General features: G+C 34.3%; 1 protein-coding gene and 1 non-coding gene across 2 annotated transcripts; one reads left to right on the top strand and one right to left on the bottom strand.

Moving 5' to 3' along the window:
• Positions 1 to 899: 899 nt before the first annotated feature.
• LOC147920320 (small nucleolar RNA R71) lies at positions 900 to 1,006 on the bottom strand. The gene has a single exon (XR_015591946.1). It is a non-coding gene; the product is annotated as a small nucleolar RNA R71 (small nucleolar RNA).
• A 6,798-nt stretch (positions 1,007 to 7,804) lies between these two features.
• Positions 7,805 to 10,216, top strand: LOC104765599 (putative F-box/kelch-repeat protein At3g17570). Its single transcript, XM_010489340.2, has 2 exons — positions 7,805 to 7,962; positions 8,820 to 10,216. Exon 2 carries the CDS (start codon positions 8,839 to 8,841, stop codon positions 10,000 to 10,002), a length of 1,164 nt encoding a protein of 387 aa, XP_010487642.2. The 5' UTR covers positions 7,805 to 7,962; positions 8,820 to 8,838; the 3' UTR covers positions 10,003 to 10,216.
• The last annotated feature ends 6,436 nt before the right edge of the window (positions 10,217 to 16,652 follow it).

Raw genomic sequence — 16,652 nt, forward strand, 5'->3', positions numbered from 1 at the left:
TTTGTAATTATTTTCAGAAATTATTCAAGTTCCAATGGATTCTTGTATATAAAGGTTGATACTATTGGTTTGACAATTTTATGAGTATTTTTCCAAAGATTTTGATATTTATTTTGTTTTTATTATATATATTTAATTATTTATATGTAATATATTCATATATATATATTTTTAATAAAATATATTTACTGTATATATCCCGTATATACAACCGCGTATACGGCTATACGCTAAACGGCGGTCCAACGTCCGGCTAGCGCCTAGCGTATTTTAGAACATTGATATTGAGACCAGATGAGGCTGGAGTTTTGAGGGATCAAGAGGGTCATGTGCATAACGAACAAGGCCAAAAACTTGATGCTGAAGGACGGGTCATTCAGGAGGAACTCGTCGTTGTGGATGCGAATGCACGTTGCGTCGATCGACGCAACCAGGAAGGCATCGACCGACACAATCTTGGCGTCGATCGATGCAATGCTAGAGCCGATGCGGAGAATGTTCAGAGGCGACGGGACGACAATGGAGAGCTTGTCAAGACTCTTGCGGACTTCAACAGACCAGACTTATTCTATGAGAACCGCTCCGCAATTGTCCCTCCTCCCTTCCCAAGGAATGATTTTGAGCTGAAGCCTGCCTACTTTGCTCTTGTCGGCCAAAGACCATTCCAGAACTTGCCGCATGAGAAATCTTTAGACCACATTGAACACTTTGAGGATATAGTCACAAGCATCAAGGCTAATGGGGTCACAGAGGACTATCTCTATTGCAAGCTCTTCCCCTACTCTCTTGCTGGGGAAGCTTCTCATTGGCTAAGACAACTCAAACCGGGATCTCTGACAACCTGGCATGACATCAAGGTGGCATTCTTGAACTACTTCTATGATGATGCGATGTCTGATGAGCTGAGGATTAAGCTCTCCACTTTTAGACAAGAACCAACTGAATCTTACAAAGCTGCTTGGGTGAGGTTCAAAGCATACCAGAGAGACTGTCCGCATCATGGGTTCTCAGAGGTGCAGTTGATTAGTATCTTCTTCAGCGGTATTGACTGGAGGTATCATATGGCTTTGGATGCTGCTAGTGATGGGAACTTCAAGACAAGGTAACCAGATGAGGCTGAAAAGTTGATAGAGAGGCTAGCATCAAGCAACAATACCAAGAATGCAGACTTAGAGCGGAGAAGAGCACATGAAGGCAATGGTTCAAATCAGTTTGTTGCGATGAATGCTAAGTTGGATACAGTGCACAATCTTCTTGTGGGAAAGAAGACTGTCCATTTTGCTGAAGATGTTGAGACTTTTGAGCCAAAGCTAGAAATTACAGAAGATGTCAACTATGTATATGGAGCTGGGTATCAAAATCAGAGATTTGGTCAGAAGAATTCATTCTCAGGAAATCCAAACAGCAACTTCACTAGGACCTATGGATCTCCTTCTTATTAACCCCTCCCTCCACCCAATTCAGAGAGCAAGATGGAATCAATGATTGAGCAGATTCTTCAAGGTCAACAGAAGTTAACAGTAGACTTCAATGGAAAGATTGATTCTTTTTACACTGAGCTGACTGGGAAGTTTGATGCATTAAATACTCATGTCAAGAAGCTGGAAAATCAAGTAATTCAGACTGTTGGGTCTGTTAAAAGACAAGAAGAACTTCTTTCTCGAAGAACGGAGACGGATCCAAGGCATGCTTGCAATGCAATTCTGGTGAATGAAGGAGAAAACCATGAGATGACGAAAGTGGAACCAGCATCGACCGATACACATCAACATCGATCGATGCAACTACCATCTAGCGTCGATCGATGCACCACCATTGTCGATCGACACACCCCATGACCAGCTATGGTTTCTCCTCAAGTTCCACCGGCTTCAGAGCAAGATTATAAGCCTAAGGTTCCTTTTCCTAAGCCAAGAAGGTCCAAACAGGAGATTGAAGAAGCTAGATGCAAGGCTATGATGGACAAGGTAATGATTGAGATCCCTTTAATTGATGCTGCCAAATTTTCTCCTGGGATTAAGCGGTATGTCAAGAGAATGGTCAGCAATGGTTTGAGTCTTGAGGAAGGAGCTTTGCTAACCAAGGATGTCAGCTCAATTCTGTTGAATCAGCCTCCAAAGAGGAAGAAGGAGAGGAAGCAAGAAGTGGTTGTATTGGAGAAAGTGAGTGCAGTGATTCAAAGTAGGATTGCAGAGAAGGTGCCAGATCCTGGAAGCTTTGTACTTGATTGCTCTATCTCTTCAACACAGTTTGCTCACTCTCTTTGCGATCTCGGTTCAAGTATAAACTTGATGCCACATTCTGTTGCTGTGAGACTTGGGATGACAGATTTCAAGCCAACTATGATCTCTCTTATCTTAGCTGATCGGTCCAGAAGGATTCCTGAAGGTGTCTTAGAAGATATTCCAATCAAAATTGGAGATTGCATGATTCCCACTGACTTTGTGGTGCTGAAATATGACCAAGAGCCTAATGATCCTCTCATCTTAGGATGCTCTTTCTTGGCTTCAGCTGGTGCCATTATTGATGTTAAGAAGGGACACATAACCTTGAATGTAGAAGAATTAGTTATGAACTTTGAGATGGACAAGCTGAGAAGGGTTCCCACTTTTGATGGTCAGACATTTTATGTGGAAGTTATTTTTGATGACAATCCGATCTTAGAGCTTCATGGAGACATTACTGCTGGGTATGTCAAAGAGATGAAGATTGTTGAGAAAGTGAGTAAGCAAGCTGTTAAGCTTGAAGATTGGAGTGGAGATCATCTAATCAGTACTAGAGACCATGATGAAGTTCTGATCCATGACAAGTCGCTGGTAGATGACGTTTTTGTAATGGAAACACGGATAGCTAAGGAAAGTTGCAGAACCGTTGAAGAGACACGAGTTGCAGGCTCAGCATCGATCAATGCAGCTGTTGCATCGATCAACACACCTCCACAAGAACGTCCAGACTTGTCCAAAACCAAAGATTCTCGAGTAGATTCTTTAGCTGCAAGTCCTAGACCGGTTGTAAAGCTGAAATCTCACCATTCCACAGTCCAGAAGCCACAAGTAAGGCAAAGGTATGCATCTCCTTCACCCAAACCTTCTCCTATCATCAATAAGAATTTCAAAGGGACAAAAACTGTTTTGCAGTTAACCAAGCCACGAGATTATCGTAGAGCGCTTGTTTCTTCTGTTGATGATTTTGCAGGAAATAAAAAAGCAAACACGTCCCTAAATCCCGCCCTTGTCCTGTTCCTCACATCCTTGGCAGACCTCATGCACCTAAAGCTTATACACCACCTTGGATGAGGAGGGCATTCTCTCAGAAGCATTCAATGCCACGTTCTGATCCACCGGATGCCTGAGATCCGACACAGTCAAGCTAATGACTGAAAACAAGCGCTTAGTGGGAGGTAACCCACTCATAGGTTTTTCTTTTCCACTTTGAGTCATCTTTATTCTTGCTTTGAGTCAGTTTGAATTTGTATTGAATTATGAACTTCTATCTATCATGTTGCATTTAATCTTGTGTTTAAGTGATTCTTAGCAGTGCTAACATCCACGGAATGAGAAAAACACAAATTAATCGCAGCTAACTCAGGAGTAATGTTCGAACTCTCTGCATCTGCAGAATGCATCGACCGACACACCATCACCATCGGTCGACACAGAACATTCAGATTGGTAACATGATTTTGTTCATAATTTCAATACTTATTCGTTTTTGTTTATTTTTATTTCGCCAATGTCTTACTTGATAACACTGGGGACAATGTTGTTTAAGTCTGAGGGAGGCAGTTATTAACTACGTTTTTGTTTTTGAGGGTTTTAAAAAAAATGGTTTTATTGAGTCAAAATTTTGTTGGGAACTATGATTTTTCTTTTTAGTGTACTGCCTTGGTTGATTAATGCTGCAGATTGAATCCATAATCCGACTAATGAAAAATCCAATGGCTGACCAGTAAACCAGTGACATCAGAATTTCCAACAGAATCCATAAAAACCTGAGGTAATTTCTGCGCTTTTCTTTTTACCTCATCAAGGAAATCGATATTCATAGAGCTTGACTCCTTGTTCATACCTGACAAGTGAGATTTCAGAAAAGACAAAATGGTACTTCTCTCCCTTATTAAAGTTTGAAATATTTTTCCTGAGAGCTTTGTTAAAAAAAAAGAGAGAATAAAAGATGAGATGATTTTGATCAGTTTAGAGAGGTAGGTAAATTACTTGTGACCTCATTATTCTACTCTTGAGTCAAATGATCACACAAAGCTTGGAAGCGAGGGGTAGGTAAATTACCGATGACCCCATTATTCGCCTACAACTTTAAAAAAAAAAAGAAAAAAAAAAGAAGAAGATAAAAAAAAAAAAACAAAGCAAAGCTCTAAGGAAGATTAAATAGAATAAGTCTGGGGGAGAGAAAGAGTATTACATGTTGTTAAAGTTATATCTTGCTTGTTATGGTATTGTACGAGAATGAGTCTAGAAGGTTCTTGACATTGATCAAATTGATGAGACCCACCAATGAAGGCTTAATGGAGGAAGTAGTGGAATTTGGTTTGAATTTGGGATGGTATGAAAGTCAACGGAGAAGTACATGGTGGTTCGATTTGGATTTATCTGCTAAGCATATGAATTATGGTTTGGATGATCATGACAATACTTTAAAAAGAAAATGAGTTCCTGCGTTTTCAAACCTCTTTCACAGATTAAGTTTATGTTTTGCTTGAGGGCAAGCAAAAGCTAAGTTTGGGGGAGTTGATATATCATGGTTTTTAGGTGTTTTTAGCCATAATATAAGTCTTATTTATAGTGTCTTTTTGGTATTTTTAGAATCTTTTGAGTCTTAATAGGATTTAGCATGGATGGGAGCATAATGGAGCTAAATAGGAAGATTTGGAGCATAATCAAGCATTGAGACTGAGCTACGAAGTTGGGAGACCAGTTCAAGAGTAAGCATCGACCGATGCAAATGATGGTGTCGATCGATGCAGAGCCACAAGAAGAATCAGAAGTTTTCCCACAAGTTTTGGAGATTTACAAAGCTGCCCCAAAATTTTCCATATTTGCATCATTAGTCCCTGGACGTGTTTTAGGAATATAAATAGGATTTTTATGGTCATTGTTTAGACCTAAGTTATTTTCTAAGCTTTATTTTCCCTACAACTTTTTGAGAGAAAACCCTGAGAGATTTTAGAGAGCTTTTGGAGAGAAGAATCAAGACTCCTTCCATAGAAGATTCAGAACTTCTTTTCTTCTTCCTTTAATCTCTTAATGCCATCTATTTTATTCATGATTTGTGTTCTTGCAATTATGTCTGAGTAGATCTACTTGTTAGGTTTAGGGTTTCTCATTAGGGATTACATGGATTGTTAGATTGATTAATTGTTTGGATTCATTATCTTTTTTGTTCTTCACCATATGTTGTTCTTCATATTAATCATTGATTGGCCATCTAGAATTAATAACTTAGGAAAATAAATTGATATGAGAATATAATTGATTTTCCTGACAAAACTTTTGGTGAGCAAAATTACTTTTTGCAAAGAGATTTGAATTAGTGATTTTGTGAATTTATCTAAACTTGATTTTATTGCTGGTTTTTAACTTGAATTTTGCAAAGAGATTTGGATTTTCGGGTTTTAAAACTTAGATAATATTTGCAGTGAGAAATGATTTATTTTACAATTGTGTTTAGAGTTCAAAAACGGTGCTTAATTATTGAATCCTGCTTAATTAATTAATTGATCTGATTTTCCATGATTTCCTGAGAATTTTTCTAGGCCTAGCGTTTAATCCTTCTGAATTCACAACTCTTTTATTTTCTGTTTTTGCATTGCTATTTAAATTACAATTTTGGTTTAACATAATTAAAAGATTATTAAATGTATTGTGTGATATAGAGTTCTTGTGAATACGATCTCTAAGTCCTATAATTGATCTCTTAATTTGGAAGAGTAGCTCAAGGTTAAATTTGAGCATATCACGAATGAAAAAGGTGATTAGTCAATTTAATTGGATTCACAATGGTTGACTTGTCTCTGTTTTGCTGAGTAGCTGACCTTCCTTTGTTTATCTTTGTAGTTCTCATTTGCTTTTGAAACTCTAGGTTTTGGTTATAATTTTTGCTCATACATTGTTTATGAGAGGTTTAGTCACCATCACATCAAATTAGATCAATCCAAAGCCCAAATCTCACGAAATATTTGGTTTCCAAAATGACAATAAACATAGTCCGATAAAACTCTAATTTAAGTCGCTATCCATCCTATACTTTATGGATATAAAAAGATGTAGCACTATCAGCCACTAATTGGATTAAATATGGTTGACTTGTCTCTGTTTAGTTACTCTACTTGACTGGGTAGCTGACGTTCCTTAGACCTTCTTTATTGGGAGTTGTTAGTAGGGTTGTTAGAGTTTAGTAGAAAAAAGAATAAATCAGAAGAAAATGAAAAATTGAATGGAACCTCTTATTTAATAGCCTCAACTCAGTTTTAAGGGTTCTCCATCGGGGATTGTTAGTGGGGTTGTTAGAGTTTAGTAGGAAAAAAAAAATCAGAAGAAAAGAAAATTGAAGGGAGCCTCTTATTTAATAGCTTCAACTCGGTTTTAAGAGACGCTACGTGTTCTTATTTCGTTGGTCGAGCTGAAAATTACAAAAGGGTAAAAAAAAAAATAAGACGCAGAATATTGATTTTTCGTCTCTCACTTTCTCTCTTTCTTCCTTTCTCTCCTTCTCTTGCGATCAAAGTCTTGATCCGACAAAGGAGCAAATCAGTATTATAATTAATCTTTTTCTCCATTTATGTATTGCAATTCTATTGTAATATGTATTAATGTTTTTATTATGTTTTGTATGTTTAAAAATTAATGAAATGCAATATTTTCCTATTTTTATAAAATCTTAAATGTTTAAACATTTATACTTCTTCTATTCTATTTAAAACTTTTAAATTTCAAAAAACAATTTTTTTTCAAAAATAAGAGACCCAAATTTAGAACCTACCAATAGATGGGAAAATATTCTCTAAGAGAGATCATGGATTCTTATTTTGAAAACAATACGAATTTAATTCATAAAAAATGCAAACCGTATATAACAACCCTCCATTGGCCTTGTTATTAGTTTATCTTTTTAGCTCGCATTTGCTTTTGAAACTCTAGGTTTTGGTGATGATTTCCAAATAACAATAAACATACTCCGATCTTTGTTGGTTCTACTTTGCTTACTTTTCTATTACACCTGGAAAATATTTTGAACCCAAGCCGAACTCTTCAATCTATTGTAAGTGGCTATACATTCTGATCCTATCCTTTATGGATATATATAGATGTAGCAGACTAGCAGTATCAGACGCTAAAGGTGGAGATATGGATGACCAATAAGATTGAGACCACATTTGTGTCATGGAGAAAGTTCTTAACAATTGATATAGAACCTCAGCTCCCTATTTTTTTTCGTGTCGAATGAGTTTCTTCATTGAAGAGGATATGAAAGTTGTCGTGTGTTGTGACAGAGATAACAAAGTATACATTGTGAGAGAAGATATAACAAGTATCTTCCGGTTTTTTTTTTTTTTAAGATTTTGAAGGCATAACATGTTGTTGCCTCACTCTCTTTGGTTATGATCCAAAGATTGGTTTAATGTGAGATCAGTTTTTATTTAATCAATTAAAAATCTCCAATGCAACGATTTTTTTTTTGTTAGACCAGTACGAAAAATTTAGGCCCAAACAATAAGCAATACAAATATCATAGGCCCAAACGAAGCGGTGCAAATATTTAGGCCCAAACGAAGCGGGTGGCCAAAACCCTTGGAATCATATTGGAGGATTATCAAAATTATCATCGCTTTGCTTGGACCTTAGATCTCTTTCTAGTTTCTTTCATTGCTTTGCTTCATTACTCCGGTGAATCGAAGACACTGATTCCCACATTTTCTCCGTCGGATACTTACGATTCTTCGTTTGTGTAAGCTCTTTCCTCTAACTAAGTGTTCCTCTTCTTCTTTTCTTTTTTTTTTTTTTTTTCGGTTTTTTTGATTCCTTGTTCTTCGATTGTTCTAAATTTAATGATGTATCGATCTTGTTTTTGTTCGATTTCGTGTTCCATCATCGTCTTCTAGGGTTTGTTAACTGATCTCTTTGATCTGTGATGCTTTGTTGAGATATTAATCGGCTACTGTTTTGTTCAATTTTAGCTATCTGTTTTGATTGATAATGAGTTTGAATCGTTGTTTCTCTGCTTGGTGCGCTTCATGGAGCTCAAAGAGCAAGAAAAAATGGGACTTGGGACTATGGAAACCTAAATTATTTCTTAGCTTCTTTTGATGGAAGACGAAATTATAATTTGATTAGAAAGGCTTATTTGAAAGCTTAGCAGCAGTAATTGTGCTTAGGCATTATGCTTCTGTGTATTCTTTTGATGCTTTTTTTTTGCTTTCTGAGATTTTAATTGGATCAATATCATCATCATCATCATCATCATACAGAACAGTGGTTATAATCTGTTTCTAGATTCTTTAGACACTCATTAATCTCCGGTTAAGTAACATTATGTGGAATCTGGTCTTGGACATTATTATATGTAGTTTAGTTGGACCTCATATCTGTTTTCTCCAAGTTGTTAGTGTTCTTCCTTGTCATTTTTTGAAAGGTTATGAGTCATGTTCTAGCAGCTCTTTATCTCATGTTTATCTCATGTTTTCTTCCTTAACCTTTGCAATGAAATGTCCTTAAAATTCTTCTATTAGTGTACAAGCCTAGAGGTTTACTTAAAGCCCTCATTAATATCTAACCCACTGTTGCTTTCTTTCTATGTGAATTCAGGTCACAAGACAAACAAACAATGATGTTTTCGGATCTTCCACGGGATTTACAAGCAGAGATACTCTCAAGGGTTCCGGCCAGATATCTTCAACAATTGAAAACTACTTGCAAGCGGTGGTACACTTTGTTCAAAGATCCGGGATTCCTCAAGAAGAACTTGGCTAGAGCTGAAAGAGGGTTCCTCTCTCTGATCAATTCCAGGGTTTGTTCAATTAGTATCAATCTACCTGGCATCCACAACAGCGTTGATCCGTCCTTTGACGTAACAGGTGTACTTGTCAGTAAGAATGATCCAGAAGATGTCAAGATATCTGATATCTTTCAGTGCAACGGTTTATTATTGTGCACCACTACTGACAGGAGACTCGTGGTTTGGAACCCTTATACTGGTCAGACCAGGTGGATCCCAAACAGATCCAGCAACGCACTGTTCCATAAGTTTGTTTTAGGGTACGAACAGGATTCTTGCAGTTACAAGGTCTTGAGGTATAAGTCATATGATTCGTTAGGCCCGTTAGGTGCGGAGTTTGAAATCTATGAGTTTAACTCTGATTCATGGAGTAGTTTTTATGACGTCTCTCCTATGTGTACCTTACAATCCAAGGGCGTGTCATTGAAGGGGAATACTTACTGGATTGCTTCAGATACAGAAGAGCCCTTCGGTAAATTCGTACTCAGGTTTGATTTCACAACAAAAAAATTTGGACGTCTCTCTCTTCCTTTTCAAACTGATGATGCTGATGGTGTTGTGGAGACTGCGATTCTATCAGTTGTTAGAGAAGAGAAGCTTGCGTTGTTATATGAGAGGTTTGATGAGAATACAGAGGATGATCTTTCCGAGATGAAGATATGGGTGACCAATACTAAAATCGAGGAGGCCAAAGACTTGTCGTGGAGCAGTTTCTTGGTAGTGGATTTCCCTAAATTGATGGTAACAAGGATGACAAATGTGAGTAGTTTTTTGGTGGATGAGGAGAAAAAAATGGTCGTGTTTTGTGATACAGACACTGATGTTTACCTGGCAAGAGCTTACATTGTCGGAGAGAATATATACCAAGAAATCTATAAAGAGACTACTACAAGGGAATCATTTTGCTATTGGCCACGTCTCGTCAGCTATGCTCCAAGTCTGGTTCAAATTCAGCAAGGTCAAGTGAATCCCGGATGCAAAAGAAAAAGGTAATTATAGTCAATCTAATTGGATTAACTATGGTTGATTTGTCTCTGTTTAGTTACTTGACTGAGTAGCTGACGTTCCTTAGTTTATCTTTTTAGCTCTCATTTGCTTTTGAAACTCTTGTTTTTGGTGATGATCTTTACTCAAAATACATTGTTCATGAGAGGTTTAGTCACCATCACATCAAATTAGATCAATCCTGGTATGGTTTTTCATAAAAGATCAATCCAAAGCCCAAAACTCACGAAATATTTGATTTCCAAATAACAGTATACATACCCCGATCTTTCTTGGTTCTACTTTGCGTACTTTTCTGTTACACCTGGAAAATATTTTGGACCCAAACCGAACTCTTCAATCTACTTTTAAGTGGCTATACATCATGATCATATACTTTATGGAATAGATGTACGTAGCACTATCAGCCACTAATTAAAACGTCCTACTGCAATGGATATGTATCCTTAATTAGATTAAATATTGTACAGTTCAAAAATTAACTGAAAAAGGTGACAAAATAATAACCATGATTTAGCTTTGAATTTGTGTTAGCTTTGTGATCGTCGATTTGTGTTGTTTCAAACGCTATATTGCATAAGGTTGACAACAAAAAATATTCAATATTGATATGATCAACATCAACAAAAATGACAAAATATCATTAAAACTTATGTAGAAGATAATCAATATTGGGTATTACAAATCAATCATATACACAAGTAAAAATAAAAAGGTAAAAAGCTGACGATTGAAGAATATAGTTTGGTAGTATAGATATTTAGGACTAAAATATATGATGCAGAACATACATCTCTCATACTTTAGTTGCTATTAATCTATTTATACTTGTATATTAATTAAACTATGTGCTTGAGTCCTCTCCTCCGTCGTACATACATGCAAAGGATGAGAATTTATTCTCATTTCAAAAGGAGTTCTTCACTTTTACAGCCATGCATCCATCGGTCGGTCTCCGTTGCGTTTTCCTAAGAGAATAATGTTATTTTAAACCTCGTATAGATCATATTATATATGAGATATGCAAATGTGTACGTACGTGTTAAGAGCATATTATATACACGAGAGGTTGTATTTGTATATCACCATTTCGTAGCAACTTCCTATATTCTCTCTTTCTACCTTCCTATATATAAATATGTGAACTTAGATGTATACATATATGTGACTGCACGTATAAGATAAATCGAGATGGGTAAGAGCAAGAAAACGTCAACATTTTCAGTGATAAGAGCTTTGTTACCGTGCTGTTCGAACAGTGGAGATGATTGGAGCGAGGAAGGAGTGATCATAAGGTCAAGAATCATGACCAGTGATGAAGATGGTCGGCTTTGGATCGCTGAGCCAGGGGTCGATAGAAGAGCCACTTCTTTTATCGCTAGGTTCTACGAGAACCGAGTTTCTGATCCTAATTACAAAACCCTCACTCCCTGAATTGTTTTCCATGCTCTTCCTTGTCTTTTTTCTTTATTGTATTCGTCATGTTTTGTTTTCCATCATGTTCATGTTTCTTTTGTATCTTGTTAATTAAGTTCATGGTAAGAATAATAACTTAGTACACCCTTTGTTTGTTAGAATTATGGTTTAGTTTCTTTTTGTTGATATACAGTATGAGATTTAGAAGGCCCTGATTCCACCGTCTTTTTTACACTTGTGTATTTTCATTTTTAGAGTTACTTCGATTTTTACTTCAAATTTAAAATATAACTAGAATATGACCCGTGCTTGAAATTCCTTCCTTTTATTTATTTGGTAATTTTTATTTAAAACATTGTATATATAATTATTTTATTTATTTTAAAAGGTTTTTTTGGATGGAATACTATGGCATGAAATCATATACTGAATATGACTTATGAAAATAACATCTATTCTGTAGAAAATATATTCTAGTATATCTAGATTTTGACCCGCGGTATAACGCGGATTAAGTTGTATGATAAAAAAATTAATTTTTGTTTGTTAATTTTATTTTGATTTGTTTAGTGTTTAAAATTATATATTGTATTTTGATTGTTAATTATATGACTTAACCTATAGTATAGCGCATATTAATTTTAGGACCAAATATGTAACATATGTTTGTCAAAATCATCGTGACCGAGAAAGCTTACCAAACAACATTATTTCAAACTTAAATTTAATCCGAGAAATCATATTTTTGAAATTTTAATCTGTGCTCTAGCAAGAAATCATATTTATTGAATTTTTTAATTTTATAGTGATATATTATTGACCCGTACTATAACAAATCAAATTAGAATGTTTATAATTTTTAACTTTTTGATCTATCATATATTTATGATATTCTTAAAACTATCAAATTAAACTATTTATAGAGATTCCAAATTAAATTATTTAAAAAGTTTATTATAGTATATAAAACTATATAATTTAACAAAAGAAATATATGAAATGAATTTAATATTTAAATTTTGACCCGTTACTCAGTCAAAATTTTCTGATAAAGTTAGGTAAGATTTTATTAATTTACGGAAGAGTGATTAATTTCTATTAATTTCTGAGATTTTTTGTCTATATATGGTTAGTTAAATATTCTTTGTGATTTTATTTTATTTTTTGGAATATCTTCTTTAAGAGGATCATAATCCTAAATCTATATAAACTATCAAATAATTAATCCATATAACCTATCAAATAATGAATCTTAGTTATAAGTTATAACCTATATTAATATTATATGGTCTACCAATTTGAATTCATGTACTTCAAATTATAGTTTATACTTCAATTTGAAGTCATGTACTTCCATTTTATTAAAAAAAGGTATATATCATTACATATATCTTATTTCAAAATTTATTTAAACTTCCTTATATGATGAGAAAGAGAGAGGGAGAGGTTGTGTACACAAAATAAATGAGAGAAATTATAGACAAAACAATCTCTCCTACTCTTTTGTACAACTGTTATTTTTCATTTTCGAGTTTCTTTACTTTTCCGATTCGTAAAAGAGAAATTCACTTCCTACCAAAGAAAAAAAAACAGAGAAATTCACAACCACATTTCTTATGGACAAGGAAGAAGACACTAGAACTGTTTTTAAAAACTTTATTTGTAAATAAATTACAAATTCGAGGTTTTATTATAATGCCGAGTTACATAAGCGCACATAGACCATTAGACCTTAATCAGCAAAAAGAAAAATAGAAATCAATAGGCCTAAATGTGTATAGAGTTGTACAACCCATGGGCTTTCTTTGCCACTTTAAACCCAATTTGAGAAAACTATATATGTGTCGGCGTAACAAGTACATTGCCCCTAAAATAAACACTTTCAAGTCTTCAAGTACAGTTAGAATCATCTCAACAACCATAACAAATAAATTCAGGAATGTATAACTTTATTATTTGGCACAAAACGCGAAAATAAAGGTCATAAGTCAACTCAAAGCTGATTGAAAATCTTTATCTTAAAACATTGAAAAGAATTTTAAAAAACGTTACAAGAAAATAAAGGAAAGTGTGTAAGGAGAGAAAAAGGGGAAAAAGAAGAAGTCAGAGTTAGGGAGGCACCGGGAAAAAATCGTACCAAGTCACTTAATATTACGGACCGACCAAACCGCCACTCTGTTTTCATCAGTCAACAAACAAACAAACAATTTTTTTTTTGAAAAAGTTTTTTTTTTTCAATTCAATTATCATTACTATAGACAGAATACCTTATAACATAAACTAGAAAAATACAAACATAAACATAAACATAAACAAAACCATCTATTAATTAAGTTGATCTTCAACGTGTACCAGCAACCCGTAAATGGTAGTGTATATCGTGATCAAGAGGTGCCCCTACATTCCTCATCTCCTCCCAATGCCACATGTAATATGCAAATTCACCCAACGAACGAATTGCGTTACGGCTACATGACAGCATCACGATGAATCCGTCATCCTCCAATTCGAAGAAGAGATTTTCAAAACTAGGATCCGAAGTTATCACCAAAACATTGAAGGGAATAGGATTGACGATGGTATGGTAAGTAATGTCCTAATTCAAACATAGGGCTGCTAAATTTTCTTTAACGGGAATCTTTTTTTTACAACCTTCTTTGTCACAGCAGGTCAATCTTTTTTGGGAGATTACATAATACTAAATCAAATTTATAATTACCTTTATTAAATATGTTGGTATTACCTCCATATTTAAAAAATTCCCCATAAATGGTAAGCATACGGATAAAAAACTGTGGATCGACCTTTTGGAGTGATCGAGTAATATTATCAAAGATACCCTTTCCCAAAATACTCTGATAAACGCTCTCTACGGGAGTTGTATCCAGTTCCCAGAATACTCTCACTCCATAATTATCGTCAAAATAACTTTTGTACTTATTCTTCACAAAAACAGGATTAGACAGATCCATATCAACTTAAAAAACAAAAAAAAAGGGATGAAGAAAGATTAAGAATTATAGCAAACAAACAATTTAGCTCCTCTTTTTCTACTTCTTCACTCTTTAGATTTTATAATTTCTTGTTTTCAAAACGTTGTTTTCTTGTAATAGTATTTTTGAACCTCACCGACCTAGAAAACCTTTTGAGAAAAAAAATCTAACAAATACCCATCCGGTCAACACTACAACTGTCCATCCGGTTTACTTGTATGATGGAACAAATGTAAAAACTCAAGTATTCGAATTGTTCTTCGAAGATTGGTTGGTTCAGTTCAGTGATCTAAAATATAACTAATCAAGTCTATTTTTCTTCCAGTTTAAAATTAAAACATTTTTTAACATCTATATATAATTTTGAATATAACCATCAGGATTCGATTTCTGAAAACTGCAGGACTTTGTCTTGTTTTTTTCTTCTTTAAATTATCATCACGAATTTTTAAATTAGTAGAAGAAAGAAACCACATCTCTAAGCTATGACCAATATTAACCCATAAAAAAGTTATACCCATTTGATTAAATCCATCGTGTCTCGAGGGTACCTCCGAATGTGTGATCATAGAACCACGAACCAAATCATGTTCTACAATATTTATATATTTAACTCTCTTTTTTTTCTCTATATTATTATAGTATCAAATAAAAAAAGGTTTGAGAGATAGAGAAAATAATTACGCACCAATGAGCAGAGTCCGTTGGCTGTCATGTGGGATGCTATAAACAAATTAAAAAAAGAGCAGAGTCAGACTTTTATATATTTTCCGGAAATTATAAAGAAATATTATACAGTATGTTTCTATATATTAAAGGGTTTAAATTAAAACAACAGATTCTATTGTAACGAGAAGATGATACATGCACTGCCACGGTTCCTCTCATGCACAAGATGCTTTTTTAAAAGCATTTATTCATTTTAAAATCTAATATCAAAACATCAAAATTGAAATCCTTACTTTTAAGCTACGTCAATTTTACTACTTTGGGTTCCCTTTTACTTAAACTAAAGATAGATAATGTATCGTGTACATGCAAAAGGAATCTTGTAATCTGGTGCATGGACACGATTGAATTAAGTAACGTTAATTCCGTATTAAAATTGTTGTTCGATTAAAGAAAAACTCAAATGTGAAAATCAAAGGTATAAGTTTCTTATATTTAAAGTATATATGAAAACAGAAAATTCCATTTAATTTAAGTATGGAACCATATATATACCTAAAAATGGATTACCAAACCAACTCTGAGATTAAACAACTAACTAAACTAAACTAATTTTAAAAAAGTCAACAAAATGTTGATGTTCAGATCATCAAAGAAGTAAAAGTTTGAGTGCAAGTAAAAAAAAGAGGAAGAAATTTTTGTGCAATGCAAAACTATTGATATCTCTTTATGATATTTATTTCCCTTGACGTTTTGTATACTTTTGTCGATTAAATATGACTATATGAGTTATAGTATACGCTGATATATATCTACTATATATGAAAAATAGGTTATAAAATTATAAATACAAAGAGATGTATGAAAAGAGAGAGTAAGAGATAGAGAAGCAGAGAAACATGTGGAATTCACATGGGCTTTTGCTGACCAATCTGTGCCCACCTCAATCCCCTATGCCATATTGGTCCTTTAAATTCTATAGTATATACATTTATTCATAGCCACCAAATTTGATTAACTAACTTTAACATTAATTACTAATCATGATTTTGTTTTTGCTGTAGACGTACTATAATTAATTGGTACGTACATCGGTACATATATATTTATATGAGTACGTTTTTATACAATATGTCTCTAAGAAGTAAGAACAGCAAAGTTCTAAGCTTTATAACCCGTATACGTCGTTTTGCACACATGTGATAAGTGTGCATCAAGTATCTCTTAGCTAATAACTCATAAAAGATTATAGGTTTGCTAGATATAGATAATGATCGAAGCTAATATTAAGAAATATCTACATAGATTGATGTAATAATTAACAAAGGGAGATCTTTTCAAAGGGAGATGGGCACATCAAATATGAAGTGGATGGGAATGAGAGAATGCAGTGAGCACTTGGAGATTACAATTGTCAGTACCGAGGGAGTGGGAAAAGGCAAACTCGTGGTTTCATCTTGAGTTGGTTCGGTTTGATCCGGTTTGGTTACATGCTACTATTTCACAACTTGTCGAATTGAATGTAAGAGATAGAGAGGAAGAGATCACGTGGGGATGCAT

The sequence above is a fragment of the Camelina sativa genome, chromosome 19 (genome assembly GCF_030686135.1).
Source record: "Camelina sativa cultivar CO46 ecotype springtype chromosome 19, ASM3068613v1".
Lineage (NCBI taxonomy): Eukaryota > Viridiplantae > Streptophyta > Magnoliopsida > Brassicales > Brassicaceae > Camelina > Camelina sativa.

Bases quoted from the DNA above. Each gene is read 5' to 3' on its own strand.
- LOC104765599 (XM_010489340.2), top strand. From the start codon at position 8,839: ATGATGTTTTCGGATCTTCCACGGGATTTACAAGCAGAGATACTCTCA.